At 34.5% G+C, this 20,844-nt stretch overlaps 1 protein-coding gene across 3 annotated transcripts in view; it reads right to left on the bottom strand.

Moving 5' to 3' along the window:
- Positions 1–1,662: 1,662 nt before the first annotated feature.
- The window catches only part of LOC140753304 (uncharacterized), a 144,854-nt gene continuing 125,672 nt past the window's right edge, over positions 1,663–20,844 (bottom strand). For 2 of the 3 annotated variants that reach the window (XM_073087810.1, XM_073087811.1), the window contains 10 exons: positions 18,451–18,553; positions 15,603–15,785; positions 12,888–13,056; positions 12,202–12,311; positions 9,954–10,066; positions 9,296–9,432; positions 8,250–8,402; positions 7,573–7,753; positions 5,906–6,045; positions 1,663–5,558 (listed from right to left, as the gene is read on the bottom strand). In XM_073087810.1, coding sequence (XP_072943911.1) covers positions 5,296–5,558; positions 5,906–6,045; positions 7,573–7,753; positions 8,250–8,402; positions 9,296–9,432; positions 9,954–10,066; positions 12,202–12,311; positions 12,888–13,056; positions 15,603–15,776 — 1,440 coding nt within the window. In that variant the 5' untranslated portion in view covers positions 15,777–15,785; positions 18,451–18,553 and the 3' untranslated portion in view covers positions 1,663–5,295. The remainder of the gene's footprint in view (positions 5,559–5,905; positions 6,046–7,572; positions 7,754–8,249; positions 8,403–9,295; positions 9,433–9,953; positions 10,067–12,201; positions 12,312–12,887; positions 13,057–15,602; positions 15,786–18,450; positions 18,554–20,844) is intronic. The other variant, XM_073087813.1, reaches the window with a different exon arrangement.

The following is a 20,844-nucleotide window of genomic DNA, read 5'->3' as shown; positions in this document are numbered from 1 at the left end:
TTTTTATTCCACTTCATAATTTTATGCATTTTGGAAAAAAAGTACGAAAATGTCTAGAAAACGACGACAAATTAATCATTAAAATGTCTGCCTGACCTGGAATTGAGCCTGGAACCTTGTGTCAATGACAGTGACGACTCCACCGTGTCAGTATTCTTGAAACATCATTTAAATCTGTTAAGTATAACTTTGATCATTTTGTTAAGTACGCTTGAATTACGAGACGTTCCTCAAAGACGACATTTATCAAAGTATTTCAAATCTCGTTTTATTATAAGAGCTTTCCTTTTTTTTTATACTCTAAAGCATAGTACAAGAGCTTATTCCATTTCATGGCTAAATTGTGCAAAGCTTTTTCGCAAACATGGCTTCAAAATATCATGTAATCGACGTATATTTTTTTTGTTGATCTGATTAAAATATTTATTTTAAAGCCTTACCCTTAAAGTACTCAAAATATGTTGCTGTTAGGTTTCATAAAAACAGATCCGAATTCATTGAAGTTTCTATCTAACGGTGAATCGAATTCGGGACTTCCCTAAAAAGCAATAAATCTTGTATTATGAAGGTAATTTTTCTTGCAAAACATCTTTTATGCATATTTATAAGACTCTATTACATTTATGCATATTTATAAAACTCGGTCCCTTAAGCAATATTTTATAATTCGAATAATAATTATATGCAACGATTATTTGTCATGTTGGTTTTAATTTACTCTTACATATAGACATTTCGCTAATTACAGAATTTAAAAAAAAAACTTATTTTTTACTAATTAGACGTGCCAATAAAACAACGAATTAATCATTATTTAAATTTTATTTAAACCAAAGTTTTAATACACTTTTACAGCAAAATTTTATATTAGAATTATATTACTTAAGTTACTTAAATAATAAATGTGACTTTAAACAGGAATTAACACGACATAGATCAAAATCAAAATAGATATATCTATTTATTAAACATTTCAATTAAAAGGAGTTTTTTTTTTAATATAACAAGAGATATAGATAATGACATATAACTGTCTCAAGTAGTTTCAAAGATAGATAAATTTCCATTTAAAATTCCAATTTGATATTTAAAAGTAATTAATTAGTTAATTATTGCTGCGAGACAATTACTATAATTATTACACATACATATAATTTTAGAAAGTTCACACTTACCATTCATCGCAACATCGAAGTTTGAAAAGCTACTAACTCCTAACATTGATGAATATACCCATAAAATAGTATAACATTGAATACTTCATAAACCTACGAATATATACTTAAGTTTCTATGAATATATACTTAAGTTAATCTTAAGTCTAATTTGATATGCAAGAGAGGTTAGTGGGGCTCATACCAGCTTCCACTTTCCCGATATGTATCGTGTTGGTTTTATTAATTCCTCTTACTAGGAATTGAAAGTGAAGTTAAATAGGAAACATTATATTATAAGATTTAGGTGCGTTTATAGATGTGCCGACTTTCATTAGCAAATGTATTCATGCATTTGTTGAACAGAAATTGCGGCTTGTAACAATATTTTTTTCCGTGGTAGATAAAATAATCTAAAGGTTGAACCAGATATTCCAATTTAGAATCCAGTAAACTCTATATATGCTTACAATAATCCGAAAACATTACATGGTTTACTCGGACCATTAATATACTGTGCCTCACAAATGCATATTTGGAACATTAAAATGTGCCAAAATGTAAGCTCACGCGTGTTAGCGACACCGGCATCTCTATAACCGCACCTATTAACAACGATATTTTAACTTGCGTCAGATCGATTACAGAAGAAAGCGGTTAAAGATTAGTATAACAGTTACAATACAAGAATACAATTGAACATCAATATAGATAAAACGTGTAACACCAAGAATTTTAACTAGAACTATAAAGAATACATGACATTCCTTAATTATCAGGTTTTTCGACTCTGATTTCTACCAACAAATACATATGTGTCTAGAGTAAGTGATATAATTATGTGTAGTGTAGTGCATTAAAGTTAGACGTGTTTAAGTGAAATAGACAAAACTATGATTATCACACATTTTGACGTTCACTTACATTATTTATTTATAATAAATTAACGCGTGTAAATAGAATACAAAAGTATTCAATCTCGCGTCTTACACGCGTCAATTATTTTATTTTTTCTTAATAATATAAAGGGAAAATGTAAACAGACTTATTACGCTTTATGCTTACATTATGAAAGCAATAAAATTGTAAATATTGATACGCAATGTTCAATTGTGCCGTAAAGTATACCGGCTTTATTGTAACTTACATCAAAAAGTTACAGTAAGTTACATTAGTGGGTTAGATTACATTATGTAAGCAACATATTTGTTGATTAAATAATAAATTAAATTGAATTAAATTCAAACACAAATTAATATTTGAATTCGCGAATTTTATTAATAATATAAAGTGTGTTTACATTTTCTCATACAAACGTTTATATAAGAATTCTACTCACATTCATTATATTCCATTCAAAAATTGGAATTAAATAAACAGGGGATAAATATGGTTATCACATAATAAGCTTTATAATATTAAACGTGTATATATATATTATATATTTATAATATTCTTAAATATACTTATGTAATTCAGACTAGGGGATATGTTTTTGGTTACGATGATATCACTTATATACGGATAATTTGGATATTAATAAAGATACGGATAGTAACTTAAGAGTTACACATGCATATAGAGATTATATTAAAATTACTGCAAAAAAAAGAACATGCAATGTCAATGAAAAGACCATATGTTCTCGAAACGGAGAAACATCTAGCAAATGAAATTCCAAAGCGGTTAAGTTTAGAGTCACATTTATTACTCTAAAAGACTATCCATAGAATCTACACCAAATGTAACGAAACAATGTAATCTAAGGAATAAGAGGAACATAAAACTACGTAATAACACTAAAATTTGTCGTTAAACCAAAAGGCATGAATAAAAGAAACGGTAACGACACCAACTTAATCAAATAAAAGGAAGGTGCGTTTATAGAGGTGTCGAACACCAGCATTCAGCATCTACTTCCATGCTTTCAGAGCATTAAAGAGTGATTAATACTGACGCTATTTTTTTAAAGCATGGAAATAAGCGTTTTAGTGACTGAATAAATAATCATATTTGAAAAAAAATCATTAATAAAAATCACAAAGCAGCAAAGGAAAAACAAAATTCGATTGAAGTCAATAAAAATGCAAAGAAACCTTACAAAGAAAAAAATATAGAAGAATTAGCTAAGCCCATACCACATTATCCATGTAAGTTGTCACAATATTAAAGATCATATTCAATATAACGTCAAAGTATTTACATACTGGTTTAACTTGTATACGTATATAACGTATTCTCTTCATTGACGTTATAAATAGACGTTGCGTCTAAGAAATTACAAGAATGGCACATTTCCCTAGCAAATGGCAACCCTTAGCGTCGTCGCTGATCAGACGGGCAACTGCCAGACATATTACCTATGTATACGTAATACGATACCTGCAAGGTGGTTTGTGTCATATCCATGAAATAAGTTTAAGCAGGCCCGAAATTCAAATCTTGCCAAACACGGTCATGACTTTACGACGCAGGCGGCCTGTGAAACGATAGATTACTTTATATTTTGTAGCACTTTAAGTGCGGACATTTTTAAACACCAATCCGAAATCCATTAGTTACTATAATACGATTTTCATTATTTCTTTCAGTTTTTACAATCCCATTTACATTTATACCATAAAATGTACCCAGGCTTGACTTGGTCGCAATGTCTTATTTATCTTTGAATACTTATTTTTCTTTTATAGAAGTTGTCTTCCCTTATAAAGACATGCTTATGTTTAGAAGTCTATTGTTAATAATAATAATGTCTTTAACTTTAAAAAGTCTACGACGTTTTTCTTCATTGTTGCGAACGCCTAACAATGAATGAACGTTGCTGCATTCATTTCCATATTAATTAAAACAGCAAACTCTTTGAATTTTAAATACAAATCTATTTATAACTTTGCATTTATAATTAAACATTGCTTTTCTTGCCTACCTTATACTTTATTTGCTTGTTTTAACTTCATCTTAAAGTCCGCAATTTTCATTTCCTTAAACACATTCGATGTGACTTCATCATTAAGATTCCCAATAATAACAGTGCCTATACCATATAGCCCCTACGATTAAATTTATCGTATGCGGCTACCACTAGACAACTTACTTGGATCATCTGGCATAAACCTTTCCATTAATTTATCTAACACTTATTTACCTATATCTAGACTACATCAAATCGAACATCCAGGGGCTCTACAACTATTTTATAATATCATTTTAATTACAAACCTAAAATTATCTTTCCTACACAAGAGGTAGCACAAGAAGGAAATCCCGAAATCGGTATATTTGAAAGTAGATTAAATGCACGAATGTAAATATAGGATAAATATTTCGAGCCCCATATTACTAGCGTAGAGTATTATAATATAATAGTCAACATGGTAAATGCATAAAAGCTTACTAGTATAATACGTGTACAGTATTCGTAAAGGCAGGGGTAAACGATAAAAAATATAAGAAGTTTTGTTTATAATAATTAGTTTAGTAAAAAACCAAAATACGTACGCGCGTTATCTCGTAGCTCGTTAGTTCCGTTTGACATGCACTCAACAAATACTTCATTAGCAATATTCGTATCGACCTTAAATTGTACCAATTTCTTGGATATTGTTTTAGATGACTAAGATAATAACTCCATAAACAGTTGCCTCTTACTGCGAAGTCATTCACATACTGTTGTCACCATCACACACAGTCGGTGCAGTGACCTATTCACATAGATAATTTTATATCCAGTAGTTGACTTCTAAAAGCTGATGGATGGATTCGCAATGTCACTGTAGCCTCAAAACGCTAACGGCTCGGTCATCTGCATCCCATTGGTACATTATAGAATAAGGCATACCTACCATAAAGTTGTTCTAATTTTAAATTACGCATGTATCACTCTAACTTACGCGACATCGTAAAAACCATCTCCATTCTTATCACAAATCCATTTCAAAATACTTCTAATTTTTGTCATCAGCTCAAATTGATATGTATCGTATTTTCCACAAAACCATCATGTTACATCGAACAAAACGTAACTACAAGGTTGCGAAGGGTTCGCATGGAGCTATCCGGCCACAGCTAGCTCCAATTGGGCCTTCGCGAAACAAAAGGGGGAAGAGTACTCAATATAGACGTTAACGTCGAATTTGTCGCTCTAGAGCCATCTAGCAATAACAAAGAAGAAAGTGTTAGTGACTATAAGAGGGCAAGTTCTGTGGGCGCTGGAGAGTCCGAAGATGGGTTTTCTCTTGCAGCTCATCTTCTCGAGAGGCATCTTGGCGACGCTGTACTCACGGTGCTCTGGCATCATGGTGCAGACGGTGCGTTTCTTCTGCATCATCTCGTCGTCACGGTCGCGAAGACCGGCCAGCCATGCCTCGTACCACGCCAAATCGCAGTCGCAAATAAGTGGGTTATCTATTGAAAATAATAATATTTTAAATATATATACTCCAATTCAACACTTTGCTAATACCTTTAACTTCATTGAATTCAGTTTTGTTGGAATTCTCCAGGAGCAAAATTTCTCGACATTTCTAAGTATATTCAACTAACTTATGCTTATTACATTTTAAGATTGATCGCACTGTAATTTTTGCTAGTTTTAATGGAATACGATAATACTGAGTTCAATACCTACATAATTTACTATCTATATATCGATAGTCAAAAGTTATGCACGATAAGTACGAAAGTAGCACGTAAGCAAAAATATTTTTAAATTCGTTTACAAATTAAAAAAATGTCAGTGTGTTGGTTCTTACCCATGATATCGACCACTCGCAGAGTGTCCAGTATGGGTTCCATGATCTCTTCAGGGATATGCTGAAGCTTATTGTTCTGCAAGTTCAGTGTTTCCAAGGAGTTGAGGTTATCAAAACCCATCGTTGGTAGCTGATGAACCCTGTTTGAATAATGTGTATTAATTTAAACCTTTATTTGTAATAGCTTAATCCAAACCCTGTATGTTAATTCATAGTGTCGTCTTTTGTCGTAGCATTTAAGATTTGTGTAGAATCACTAAAAATGCTAAATTTTACTTGTTTAGGCAAATAAACATAAAAATAACTGTTTTTATATAAGTAAATACGAAAATTTCGTAGCACTAATACAGCTGTTAACACATCGACCTCTACATAAATTATACAAAAAAAGGTTAGGTTGGAGTTGAGTTAATCACGCAACACTTCGTTCGAAAGGCACTTGGAGCCCCGAATATTGATTGAGTGAACAATTTGTCTCAATCAATCAAATTACAAGACTTTGAACCTTGAGATGATACAAAAGGCAGAACAACCCCAAAAATTAATCTAAATTAATCAAACACCGACACCGCGGCGGCTCGCAACGAAATTAATCGTAAATTCCGCTGTAAAGTTCAAAACATTGTACGTAGGGAATATAAATTCAGCATTTTATTATCTCGTTGTAAAATTAAATTGAATTAATAGGGATTCAAGTGATGTAAATAAATTTGGTATTTCAATTTTAGTTGTCAAAAATGGCGTAGTCGTAAAATATGCATATTTTGTTTTGCAACTTTGAAATCAAATACTCGTAACTATCCATATAAAATAGTATTTTAAAAATGTATTCCGTTACATTTGTATGATTTTCTTTTAAAATATAAGCAATTCCTGCTTGTCACAATTATTTATCGCCGAACTTCCATCTCATATCTCACCTCATTATATTATCTCACCAACTTTCACTCGAGAAATATGAGATGACTTCAAGTGAGCTCGTAAAGATCTGAGCGTTAAGCCTACAGGCTTGAACAAACCTTGCACGCACGTAAACACTCATTATTTATTCAGCGATATTTTCATCGTATAGGTACGCAAACACGAGTAGACTTTTAAATACGAATTTTATATTGTTCGCGAGTGAGCTGCAGTTCTTTGCGCTAGTGTGAAATATGAGTATTTGCGCTAGTACTTAAATATGCTTTATTAGTCGCCTGCGTTAACAAAAAGTGATTTGATGTTAACGTGTGATGCATTAAAATCTAGGAGCTTTAAATTAAATTATTGTAAAATGTGTTATTATTATTGTTATTATACAGTTGAAACGAATTTCATTATTTAGTAGAAACTTATCAAAGCCCGAACGCTGAGAGTGTATTAAAGAGATAAAAACCTTTCCTGTAAAACTATTTATATTGAAATCTTCAAAAAAATTGTGACAAAATAACCAGTAAACTGGATAGAGTCTGATAAATAGATGATCATCAACGCACTAATGAAATAACATCAATTTGTTTCAAATTAAACCCAGAATTTATAATATGACCAGTGACTCAATAACTTGTGATACACTTCTGTTACTCGATAATTGATCGATTAACTTAAGATTGCGGATCAACGGTGCGGTTCGCGTAATGATTTCCATAAAAATATTTTTTAAAATATAACACCACATGATCACTTACATATTCTTCTGCAAGTTGAGGAAGGTAATGGAGTCGCCATAGCCTGTGAAGGCATCCTCGCTGATGTAGGTAATATTGTTAGAGCGCAAGTCAAGATGACGGAGGCGATGCAGAGGTCGAAGAGCCTCCGACGGGATCTCGTGAAGACGGTTGTCACCCAGACGAAGGTATTGTAGGTTTTCTACACAGAAACAGTCATAATTTTAATAAACAAACTAAATTAACTAAAAGTTTACAAACATTGGAAAATCGGCTTAAACTTTAAAATTAAATCGTTTAATTTGATGTTGATATTCTTTTTCAATTTTAATAAACAAACAAAACATATTAATCGAATTGCAAACCTATGACTAATTTGAAAATCGGCTTAAATAATATAAATAATTCTACGTTTGTTTCGATACTCGTGATATTTGCCTGGTAGTACGTATTCATTACCTTTGTTTGTATTTTAGCACGATCAAAAATATTCCCGTAATAACCAATTTTCAATCAACACTATTTCATTCCAATTTATTATTCCCTCGGAATGGAAAAAATAATACTATGTTTGTGTAACAATTTTATAGTTTTAAATGTTATTTAATTCGTATTTATAAGTCTCATTACATTCAATTCTAAATTAGTATATATCGTAATGGTATTAAGTTGTATGAAATTTTTAGTATGAGTCTCACCTTCAAGTCCAGCGAAGGCTTTTTCGTCGATCTTTTGTATTTGATTACCTTCCAACTCCAGGGAATTCAGGAAAGTTAGATGAGAGAACACCTGCGCTGGCACCTCACGTAACTGATTATGGGCTAGGCCCAAAGAATCCAAATTGCGTAAACCTGAAACAAACAAGTTATAAGAAAAGATTCCAACAATTTGAAAAAAGGAAGGTAAAGAAAAGGAAGGAATATAAACCAAGAAGCGGTTTTTTGATGTTGGTTAAAATCGATACTTCTAGCTATGTATGTTTGTATTAAAAATAAATAGAAGAAAGATGTAAAGAAAGTACAAAATAAATAAAAAACATTTTTGTAAAAGGTAAAATACAAAATACACTTAATGCTGACAGACAACATTGAAATCATAAGGAAACAGAGATTCCACATCATCAAAGTAACCAACACGGAAAAATAAAGTAAGTAACCGTAAGAAAGGAATTTATTATACGTGTCTCTTAGATGCTCAAATATAAGACCATAAATAATAAATGAAGGTGTGAAGTAATAAAGTAGCAGAACTCTTTACCGACAAAGAGATTCATAAATATGTCTGAAGCAAGTTTAAAATATATAAGATTCATGTTTTAAACACTAAAAGAATAATGAACTATAGATAAAAGATATGAAGTCATATTATGACTACACCGGTATGTATTACCGGCAAAATTTTATAACGATGGAAAAGCTAACTAAGTTTGTAGGATCGTCGTCAACGCATTCCTGTCCCATTGATGGGCACGGGTCACGGGATAGGCCATAGTCCACCGAGTTGGCCAAGAATGGGAATTGGTAGACTTTACACACATTCGGTTTGTAGGCTTCCTTAAAATGTTTCCTTCACCTTTATGGCAAGTGATAATTAATTTCTAATACGCAACTTTCCATCATCAGAGGTGTGGACTAAGTCGTCCCTGGGATTCAAACTTCGGAACCCCTCCCTCTTCTCCGATTGAGACGCAATTTCTAAACATTAAGCTAAAACTACGATACGAGGTAATAATAAAACTTCTTACCAGCAAAATCGCCTTCCGAAATGGATATAATCCTATTTTCCTGCAGTTCAAGCTTCTTTAGATTTTCCAGTAAAGCAAGTGCCTTCTGTGGTACCGCGGGTAGTTCATTACCACCAAGATTCAGTCGTTTTAATTTCCTAAAATGATTATTACATAAGACACAATTCATTATTCTCATACAATGTTATCTATAATGCAAAATTAGCAATAAAGGAAGAAGACAACGAAACAGACAATTTTAGTGAAAACATATTCTGTAATTTATCGCTCTAACTTTCTCGAAACAAGCGCAATTTGGAAAAGATACAATTGAAGTTGTATCTAGATATCATAGAAATTGTCTTAAATGATGGTTAAAATTTACAATTGATCTATGCAGAAAAAAAACATTTTTACCCGGTCTTGGTTGGCTGTTCCTAAAATAATAATATTAAGGAGAGCTTTATTGTAGTAAAAACCCCGAGACAGTATCACGCGGAGAGATCTTCCAAGAAATAAAATATTAACAACATTTTTCAAAGCAAAAATATTGTTTTGGTTTATGTGTATCGAACGAACCGTGTTTCTTTCGAAAATAATTCAAGGCGTTCGAGTTTCATTCATACCGTTTTACTCATTCTTCGAATTTATTTAGCGAAATAAATTACTTTTTACTTACTTTTCCAAGCCTTTGAATGCTTCGCCGTCAACCACAGATATTTTGTTTTCGTAAAGTGTTAAAATTTCCAAAGTGTCTAGTCCCACAAAAGCTTTATTGTGTACCGCAGTGACCTTAAAATGTAATATTTCATTAGTTACACGCCTACTCACTGACTCCACACAATGTTTATGATTTATTGCCATGTTTGCTGCTTACGTCAGGTATTGTCTGTAACACGCACATAACTTTTGCGTATAGACTAGGGTTGGCGATTCTATCCGAAGCAGATCGATTCTTGAATCGATTCGAATCGAAGTGTGATAAATCGATTCACAAAAAAATCGAGGCCCGAAGAATCGAGTCTCCAAAAATCGATCTTCGATCTATTCAGCTAATAGGACGAAATGAGCGAAAGAAATGGTCATCAAGATCAAACAAACACTGAAATACGTATCCGTCAGTAAAAAAAATGTCTATAACACATTTGTTAATGTTCAATCAACTTCGAAAAGATCGACTTTCGATTTTATATAATAAAAAAACGATGCACTGAACCGATCCATTACTGAAGATCGATAAAATTAATCGATTTTATGGTTCATAACATCGATTCTTTGATTAATCGATCTCAGATCGCCAACCCTAGAATAAACCTATTCAAAGTAATGAGCTTTGGCTTTAGCAAATATTTTAATGTTATTTTATTATTCCTTTGAGAACCAACCTGTACGGGTTTAGAAAAATTAAAAATTAGTACAAAAGTAGCTCGCTTCTAAAGTTGATTTTTGCTACAAAGGCAAAGGCAAGATCAGCGAATATAATGAACTTTTGTTTTAAACTTAAAATTACAGAGTTACGGTTAGTCTTTGTAAATTTTCTTAAAGCACAAAAACGCTTGTTAATCAAATTATACAGTCTAAAACAAAAGCTCTCTACTAGGCTACTACACGTACTATTTAATTATGTTTTACATATCAACGCACACACAATAACCTGACGTATATTATAATTTTAATCCTGATAAATAATTTTCACATGGCAAAGTTACGAAAACTGAGTCCAAAGTACAGTCAGCTTCAAAAGTAGATAAGCTGATTAAAGTTTCAACAATACCTATATATAACCAAACGTTCATAAATAGCTAAACAACCGTAGCATCATTATTAGATGAATGTCGTAAAGCGTCAAAATTAGATGAACACTAATGCCTCAAAAGCTGAACACCGATGTATTATGTATGTCATTGTTCAGCTACTTTTGACACTGCAATCATCATCATCATCATCAACCCATTGCTATCCTTCTGCTGGGTACGGGTCTACTCTCATAATGAGAAGGATTAGACCAAAGTCCACCGCTCTGGCATATTGGTAGACTTCACATAACTTTGTGTTTTTTTTTATTTTTATAAATTTCTCATGTATGCACTTTTCCTCACGATGTTTTCCTTCACCGTTTAGCAAATGATATCCATCCATCCATCAGCCTTTTGAGGTCCACTGCTGGACATAGGCCTCCCCTAATTGGCGCCACTCCAACCGGTCCCGTGCCCTTTGAAGCCAACGGTTTCCCGCGGTCTTCTTCAGGTCGTCGGTCCACCTGGTCGGGGGGCGGCCTGTACTCCTTTTACCTACGCGTGGTCGCCACTCGAGGACCTTCCTTCCCCACCGGTTATCGGTCCTCCGAGCGATGTGGCCGGCCCATTGCCACTTCAGCCTGCTAATTTTGAGAGCTATGTCGGTAAGCTTAGTTCGTCTACGGATTTCATCATTGCGAATCATGTCTCGTAGCGAAATACCAAGCATAGCCCTCTCCATAGCACGCTGAGCGACTCTGAGCTTTCGAACTAGGCCTACAGTAAAGGACCACGTTTCGGCGCCGTAGGTCATCACTGGCAACACACATTGCTCGAATAATTTCGACTTCAGGCACTGAGGAATTTTGGACGAGAAGATACTCCGTAATTTCCCGAACGCAGCCCAGCCGAGTTGGATTCTTCATAGCAAGTGATAATTAATTTCTAATACGCACATAACTTAGAAAAATCAGAGGTGCGCGCCTGGGTTTGAGCCTCGGTCCCTAGATCGAGAGGCCGAGTTTCTTAACCACTAGGCTATCACTGCCTTACGCTGTAATACGATTATTAATCTAATTACAGTGCTTGTTGCCTTCAGGCAGTTATGAACGCTTTGGTGTATAGGTATTTTTGAAACCTTAATATGTTCATCTACTTTTGGAGGTGACTGTACATACGTAACCAACATACCTTATTATGATTCATGTTGAGGATGAGCAGGTGATTGAGATGCGTGAAAGAGGAGGTTGGTATCGTCGCCAGGCTGTTTTGCGAGACGTCGAGCTGAGTCAACTTGTTGCCTGAGGATATTTTCACAATCAGAAACCGTACTTGCGAAGTGTATAAACGTGCCTACAAAAATATTTTCTGATCCCTGACTCAATATGAATGAAGCTCGTTCCAATATTGATAGTACAGTTTGGATCGATAATATCGTTTATAAGGGATAATATCGATATCATTAATTGAAAGTTTTGATTGCTCGTACACTATCATACCAGTAACTCTGGTGCAGTATCATCGAAGGTTTGCTTTCACAATAAGAAGATTGCTAAAATTCCCTATTTTTAACAACGAGTACTAAAACTTTAGACTTAATTTTACACACAACTGTTGCCTTTTACTACCAAAATTCCTAATAAAGATTTAGATCGAACAGCTTCATAGCGTATAAGTACTTCTTTCCTCCCCTAATTTTACTGAGAAAATAAAGTTACTAATAATTAATTTAATGAAGTAGCTTGCTAAAATATGCTGCAATTTTAAGGAGAAACCTTTTTCAATAGTTTCCAAAAACAACGTAAGAAGTAGAAGATATAAGAATGTTATACTAAATTACCATTACTATAAGAACTAAATACACGTGTGATAATTACCAATAGAGCTCAAAGAAGAATCTTCTATGACAGCAAGACTGCTGTTATGGACCGTAAGGTGGCGGATGTCCAGCCCGAGGAAGATGTACGAGGGTAGCTTGGCGAGGTTGTTGTGACGCAGCTTCAAGTAGAATATTATCATCGGTTTCGAGCGAAGAGTATTCATTGCCTGGAAAAATACGCTGGTATTAGATATTTAGAAATGGGTGAATTATTCATGCTCTGACTGCAAGCACCATCATTAAACCTTTTTCTGTAATATAAATTGACTTTTGCCTTATAAATATAATAACAGTGTCGCTGTTTCTGATTTGAAGGGTGTAAGGCAGAGATATTTTGGCTTAGATGTCACGGAACGTTTTTCTCCCGCCTCCACGAGCCGAAGCGAAAATCTTGTTTTTTTTTAAACGTGAACGCGTAGCTTAATACAATGTAGGTAAAATAATAATATAATAGCTTACATTTAAATTATAGTTTAAAAACTAAATCGCTCAAGGAAAATTTAAATCCTGGTTCCTGACGATCCTGATGAAGAGAATAGGATAAAATTATTAAAATCATGTATTGTCAACGGTTCTTAATAATTCTTCAAAATTTGAAATTTGAAATACATACACACATACATACATACATACATACATACATACATACATACATACATACATACAGGTCAAGCTAATAAAAGTGTGGTAAAAAAATTACCGCGTCCGCACAATAGAAAATCTGTGACCAAGTTCAAATATAGTTGCAGTCCTATTTTTTGAACACAGATGTGGAAACAATGTCTATAAACGTTTGTTACCTCTATTTTATAAAAACAAAATATACACAAAAACACTTGATGTAATCACCACGGCTGTCTATGTATGCTACGGTCTGGAAAATTGATCGAACTGACCACCTTAAAAGTTAACAAATACTTATAATGTGTATCTAATAATATACACACATATCTCGTGTCAATAATAGGCAACCGAAATATATACAGGGTGAATAGAGAACATTTTTCCTTTAGGAAGTCAGTAAAAAAGTTCCAGCTTTTTAAATAGCACACGTTATAATTATTATTTATTTTATGAGAGGCTTTTACGTTGGTACTAAAATCATTTTATGATCTCCCATTAAAAGTCAGGAATATAACACCTAATCGGAGCTTAGATTTAAAACTTTCTTTATTCTTTTTATATTTTCTAGTAGGTAGTAATACCTCAGTTTGCGTGGCATTTCACCAAACATACCAAACTTTTAAAATAACACCAAATTTGTACGAGTATAATATTAAAATAGCAAACGAGCATGCAGTCCAGCTGATGGTTAGTGTCAACTCAAATCAACCTTACATAAAACTAGAGTCCCCCTGAGAACTAAGTCACAACGCCTCGAATAGGTATGCTTTCCTTACCAGACCTTTCAAATTACAACACAGCAGCACTCAACACTGTTGTTAATGGGTAGAAATATTTGTAGCGATATAGTATCGAAAGTTTACTTTTATTTAATGTTTTTTTTTTTTATTAAATACGTAACATACTTTAGAGTTCACCTTAACATGATTCTAGACTAAACATATTGTCCCTGTAGTTCCGGGACCAGAATAGGGCTACGGTATCCTCTGCCTGTCGTAAGAGGCAACTAAAAGGGGGCTTCCGGGGTTGCGGACGGCAAGAGTGGGAGCTCAAACCGCCCGGCCAGCGACCCCGGGAAGGACGGCGGTATGTGTGGTCGCATACCGTCGTGCACACCAGACGATGTGGTGAGCATCAAGCTCACCTGGGCGGAGCCCGACAGGGCACAGCGCTAAGAGGACTCCGGTTGCGTTCCGTTGGAGATCCCGAAGTCCTCTACGCAGCGCCGAGGACGGCCACCGGGGGGGTTTTAGTGCGATAAGAGTCCCACATAACCCCGTGTCGCTCCCACGCCACCGGGTACCTTTTGAAGGTTTCCCCCTCGTTAACAAAAAAAAAAAAAGACTAAACATATACCTTTCAGTTAAAGGAACGGCACTGAGGTATTAGAGAAAATAGCTTTTAAAACTTAACAAGCTTACGTAACATCCTTAAAAATCGTTAAAAAGTTATTAAAAGCTTAAACGCGTAAATAAAACCTACAGGAAATAACGTGCTTAGAACTAGTACTAAATGCTATAATTAATTTATATTGTTATCGTTAATAGCCCCATACAGTCATAAAAGACATGCTACTTTTAAAGATTTAATTACGATCCTTTTTTATTGTTTTCGAGGGGAAAACCTTCGAAAGGTATCCGGCGCCGTGGGAGCGACACGGCATGTGGGATTCTTACCTAACCTCGCTAAAACCCCCCCGGTGGCCGTCCTCGGCGCTGCGTAAAGGACTCCGGGATTTCCAAAGGAATGTAACCGGAGTCCTCTTAGCGCGTTGCCCCGTCGGGCTCTTACTGCCCGTTATTAATATTTAATCGATCCAATTGTCACCTACTAAAGATGGACTTTTGACAACTTCTTTACACTAGATATAGTCAGATTGGGATCTCTGGTGGTGTTTGGTGGTGTGTTTGTTTCTAAGGCGTTCCAGCTTAGTCCTCTGGGGTAGCGGCGCATCAGTGTCCAACTTTAGGTAGATATCAAATCCTCTCTAGGATTGATTACAAATTTCCATGGGCGGCAGTAGCCACTTACCATCAGGTGGACTGCATACTTGCCTGCTACTCCAAAATTACATCAAAATTACAAATACCTTTTGTATATGCTGTTGTTCTGTGAACTCGCAGAGTATGTCGAGGCCGTTCTTCTTGACGGTGCAGCTGCAAGGCGTGATGGTGTTAGGCGCGGGACACTGCTGCGCGCCTTGCGGGTGTGCGGGCCGCGCGCACAGCACCACGCAACAGACCACCAGCCAACGAGGCACCATTGTGGATTACTGTGGACAAAATTGTGGGTTAAACTTGTGACGTCACAAGAACAAGTACCTACATTGAAAATTAACAACACTTTGTTTATAATATAGCAGTAGCAGACGAGTATACAGTCTACCTGATTATAAGTGACCACTGCCGCCCCTGGACATCTGTAACAACCCCAGATAGGATTAGTTTCCTACCTGAAGTAGCCCACAGATGCTCCGGTACCCCTGAGGACTAGACCGGGTCGCCTCGGAAAAGTAAATCTCCCTTACCACCCCCTTCAAATCAGAACATAGCAGCGGTTAACACTGCTGTAAAGAGGCTGAAATGGGTGTGGCAGTGGTGCCTCTGGAATCAAACTACAAGATGCCTGTTTCTAACGTCTAAAAGTCTACCCCTTAAAGTTTTATCTTAACCAAGTAGCAAATGAATATATGAAACATCTGCTGTTAAGTTTTTTAGACTTTACATAACCGCTATTAGCCGTAAGAGAACCGAAGACTCTAAATAGACTTGATTATGATATGAAAAGATGATGAGACTATGAATTTTATCTGAATTGTAGAAGGGTGTTGTAAATTGTTGGAAATTGTAGAACTTTTCTTGTAAAATAAGTTAGTGCACGTACCTTCTATAAACCGAAATACAGTCAAAATAAAAATGCACTACTTTAAACGACATAAAATATACTTCAACGTCGTAGTCCAGTCCAGTAAAATCCAGTGACAGTGTCACATTTAATAACATGATTGCGAAAAAAGCACGTTGACCCAAACTGTTAACATTTTTCTATTAATCTGAATGGAAATTTTGTAGTACATTTCAGTTCATCTTGCCCTACTAACGATAAATTGAAAATTATAGTATTTATGAAAATGTATTAAAAAGTTTATTTCCCGAGCATACAAGCCGTCTCGCTCTCGTTGAAAAAGAGCAATTAAATTTCTGCTACAACCGGTCCTATTCAGGGACCTAAATCGACCTGAACGAATGCTCTCTACAGCTATTTTAGCGTGAATTTAAAAACATTGAAAATAGAAGCACTTTCTATGTATGAAGATTAGTTTCTATTATTCAAGCGGTTTGAAAAACTACACTGTACTACAGATGTTCATATTAAGTGTGCAATGTAATCGTTGTCTATGTTGTTGTTGTTTGTTTAAATATGTGTTAAAAACATGTTTGCCAATTGTTTCACCACCCTGCCAATGAAACACGGATATAGTTAAACCACTGACTCTTATTTTTGTTGTTTAACCTAACGATTAGGCAGTGCTACCTGATGGAAAGTAGTCAACACCGCCTATGGACATTCGCAACACAAAAGGAATCGCCAATGTATCGCCGGCTTTGTATGTGAGCTCTTTTTGCACCTTTTTTGAAGAGCGCTCCGGGAATACCTTAGGAATACATTAGAGAGGAAGCTGGAAAATTTGACCATTTTTTTACCGGATAATATTTTTTTAGATTTAGAATTCTGACTTTTTTATTTAAATGTTGATAAGTTTTTTATATTTATAACCTTCAAACTGTGAAATATCAATAAGGTATCCATAGGTGATCGAAAAGATCTTTTTCGATATATTTGTTACAAAGAACAATTGTTTAAATAACGTGTATTGGTCATAATATGTCATGGTGTAGGAATGGGCAGGATCCTGAATACATCCTTGTGTTATGAATATTGATTTTTCGAGGTGGAGTGACATACACATGTGATTTTTCAAGTTTATAACTACAAATTTTGCAACTGAAATATCATCAGTTTTTACATGGAAAAACGTCGTGAGAAAACTACTATCCAAAAAATCTTTATAAAGTTCTAAAGCCGTAATTGCCATTTCACACTTGTATCTCATGGTGGTCTAAACAATTATCTTACTAAGATAAGTTCCGTTCCCAGCAGTGGGATAGTATAGTTTAAGAATGTATTCAACCAGAAACGGAAGTTCGAATTCTACGCTTTATTTCATAAGCAGATGGACCTTCACTTCCCTTAGAAATAAAAAATAAAATAATACATACTTAGTACGTATTATGGAGGAAATATTAATACATTTTCTACGAGTAAATAGCTTATTCATTCACACATACTTTATGTTCTATCTATTAAAAACTACTCGCAGTTTTAACTGGCGCGCGGCACCGAATGTTACCGACGCACGATACATACATAAATCTTTGATTTCCGGGTCATGTTTCTATAAATAGTGCCTATGAATATACATCAGAGATTAATAACCCGCGGATTTTTATTTTTTACTATTGAACATGGGTAGATATTCTGCCGTAAAAGTGATCTCGAAATAAGTACGACTACCTCTCATCGCATCAAAAATTCTGCAAACTGAAGTGGAATTGTTTGCATGTATTTATTTTTATATACAATTCAAGTATAATATACAATATCCCCTTAATAGTTATCCCCTGATTTTGATATTTTGTGTATATTTCACGGCATTCTTATTTTACGTATTTTGTGAAATAAATAAAATAACTAAACAAAACATTTATTACCAATCCAACCAAGTATCATGTAACACATAATTTTGATTGAGACCAAAGTAAACATTACGAAAAGAAAAAAAATACCAATCGACTCCATCGAAGTCAGGTCAATGGGGATCAAAGTTTAGGCCAATCAAAAATGTTGTTAACCTCTGCAGTGTCACGGATACCCACGTGTCAGTGTGCGTGTCAGGTCGGCGAGCGAGTGTGGTGCTGGAGCGATGGGTGCGCCGCACTCATGGGGCACTAGGTCATGTTCGCCAACTGTTTCACCACCCTGCCAATGAAACACGGATATAGTTAAACCACCGACTAATTTTTTTGTTGTTTAACCTAACGATTAGGCAGTGCTACATGATGGAATGTAGTCAATGTCGCCTATGGACATTTGCAACACCAGAGGAGTCGCCAATGTATCGCCGGGTTTGTATGAGAGCTCTTTTTGCACCTTTTTTGAATAGCCCCATGTCATAGCGCTCCGGGAATACTTTAGGAATACATTAGAGAGGAAGCTGCAAAATATGACAACTTTTTACCGGATAATATTTTTTTGAATTAGAATTCTGACTTTTTTATTTAAATGTTGATAAGTTATTTCATATTCATAACCTTCAAATTGTGAAATATTAATTAGGTATCAATAGGTGATCAAAAAAGATCTTTTTCGATATATTTGTTAGAAAGAGAATAATTACATTAACGAGAATATTTAACTGTTTAAAGAATAAGGGTTGGACAATTTTATCATTAATGAGCGATTATTTCGTGTTAAGTTTGAAGTTTGTTTAAAAATAAACATACAAATAAAAATAAAATAGTTGAACACTTTTTCTCAAAGTACTAAATACATTATCTATGCCGTCTCATTTTATTTTTTTCGTATTATCCAATTTATCGTATTACTTCACAAACAAATTTCAAAGTAAAATTCTAATAAAATATCATAACAAACCAAGTTCCTTACAATATCTTCTCCGGTACAATTTCCAATTGCTTTTCGAAAGCGACGCCGCGTGCTGAATATCTGAATGGCTATGCTTTTCGAGTGGAAATAAGTTCCGTGGAACAGGAAATAGGTTTCGCAGTTTCTGGCGCTACATTTAAAAGTCTCTTTGAGCTGAAGCTGCATGTTTTGCAAAAAATTGATGCGAAATTCTTTCAAAAATTCTACGTCATCTTTGCAACGCTGCTTGCCGGAAATTATCCCTTTATAATTAAAATTACGTATATATAATTGCTACGTATTTTTGTTGATATTTATAACGTATTTTTATTTATTAACGTATTAACGTATTTTTATTTATAACGTATTTTTGTTGATATTTAACAGAAAAAATACAACACTTAGATCCTATGTAGGATATGCCTTAAGCACACTATCCATAATTATCTTTGAAAGCCTATTAAAAATAGTTTCAGTCCATTCCTTATGTTACCGCAGTCGAACAATGCATAATTATATATTTAAAATCCCATATTCTGAATTTAAATTTAGAATGAGAATTTAGAATATGAATAGAGCATTATAAACGGATTATCAAAGAAAACAATTGAGTTTTATAACATTTATAGTTTTTTCTTTCAAAAGATAAAAAGGCAGTGATTCTATTAGAAATTCTACTCAACATAATCATATTTTCCTCAAAAGTACAGCCACTCGGCCGGGTAATAAATGAACTTATTATTATGTAGGTGTGGTATTGGTTCGGAAAATGAAATTACGGGAGAAATCTCAGGACCTCGGTGAGATTTAAAGTGGTCTAATTGAATCGCTATCCAATCGCGGCTGGTATTTTCAAGGCGTATATTTCAAATAGGTTTTCCATTTATGAGTTAGATTTAGATTGGTCTTGACACGAACAAAATAACTTTTTTAGACTGTCTTGCATACGCGGCGGCCATTTTAGTCTTGGGTAGTGACTCTTTAGATCACATTATGGTTGAACCCTTGATATATATCTCGCTGGATACAAATGCCCATAAGCGACAGTGACCACATACAAAAAGTTGGATTGCATGATCTAGCTATTTCAACAATAAAAAAGAACTATTTTTGAATAGCAAAAACACAGTCATATTTAATGCTTTGTAAGTGAACCTATTTAGGTATATCTTCCGTAACGCGACTACAGGCTAATTTTGATAGGTCGTACCTATCAAATATTGTATAGAAAAAAATACTTTTGTCTGTACACGCCAATGATAAGATAAAGAGAGCCATATAAATATATGTATCCAAAAATCGGCGGGCGGCCACCTGCACACATACATAATAATATATGTTTCGTATACCATAACAAAACTCTATATACCTGATATGCTTATGTGTATATTCAAAATTAGAATATCAGTATCAAACATGGCACGAATGATTTTATGTTTATGATAATGGAACGATGTCGTACGTTGTCGAAATAGGTTCATTTTCCATTTGGGAGCATAACCCCTTGGATGATACCTAGCCATTACTTCGAAAAGCGCTCTGGGGTCGTTACGACCCCTTCTTGTGTGAAATAATGAAACACGGAGTCGAAATACTCCCTTCAGTATTACAATACACTGAAACTC

The sequence above is a fragment of the Epargyreus clarus genome, unplaced genomic scaffold (genome assembly GCF_041222505.1).
Source record: "Epargyreus clarus isolate Ecla_fem2 unplaced genomic scaffold, WU_Ecla_fem_2.2 ptg000026l, whole genome shotgun sequence".
In the NCBI taxonomy this organism is placed as follows: Eukaryota; Metazoa; Arthropoda; class Insecta; order Lepidoptera; family Hesperiidae; genus Epargyreus; species Epargyreus clarus.
Note: the sequence above shows the minus strand (reverse complement) of the source record. Positions and strands in the feature narration are given on the sequence as shown.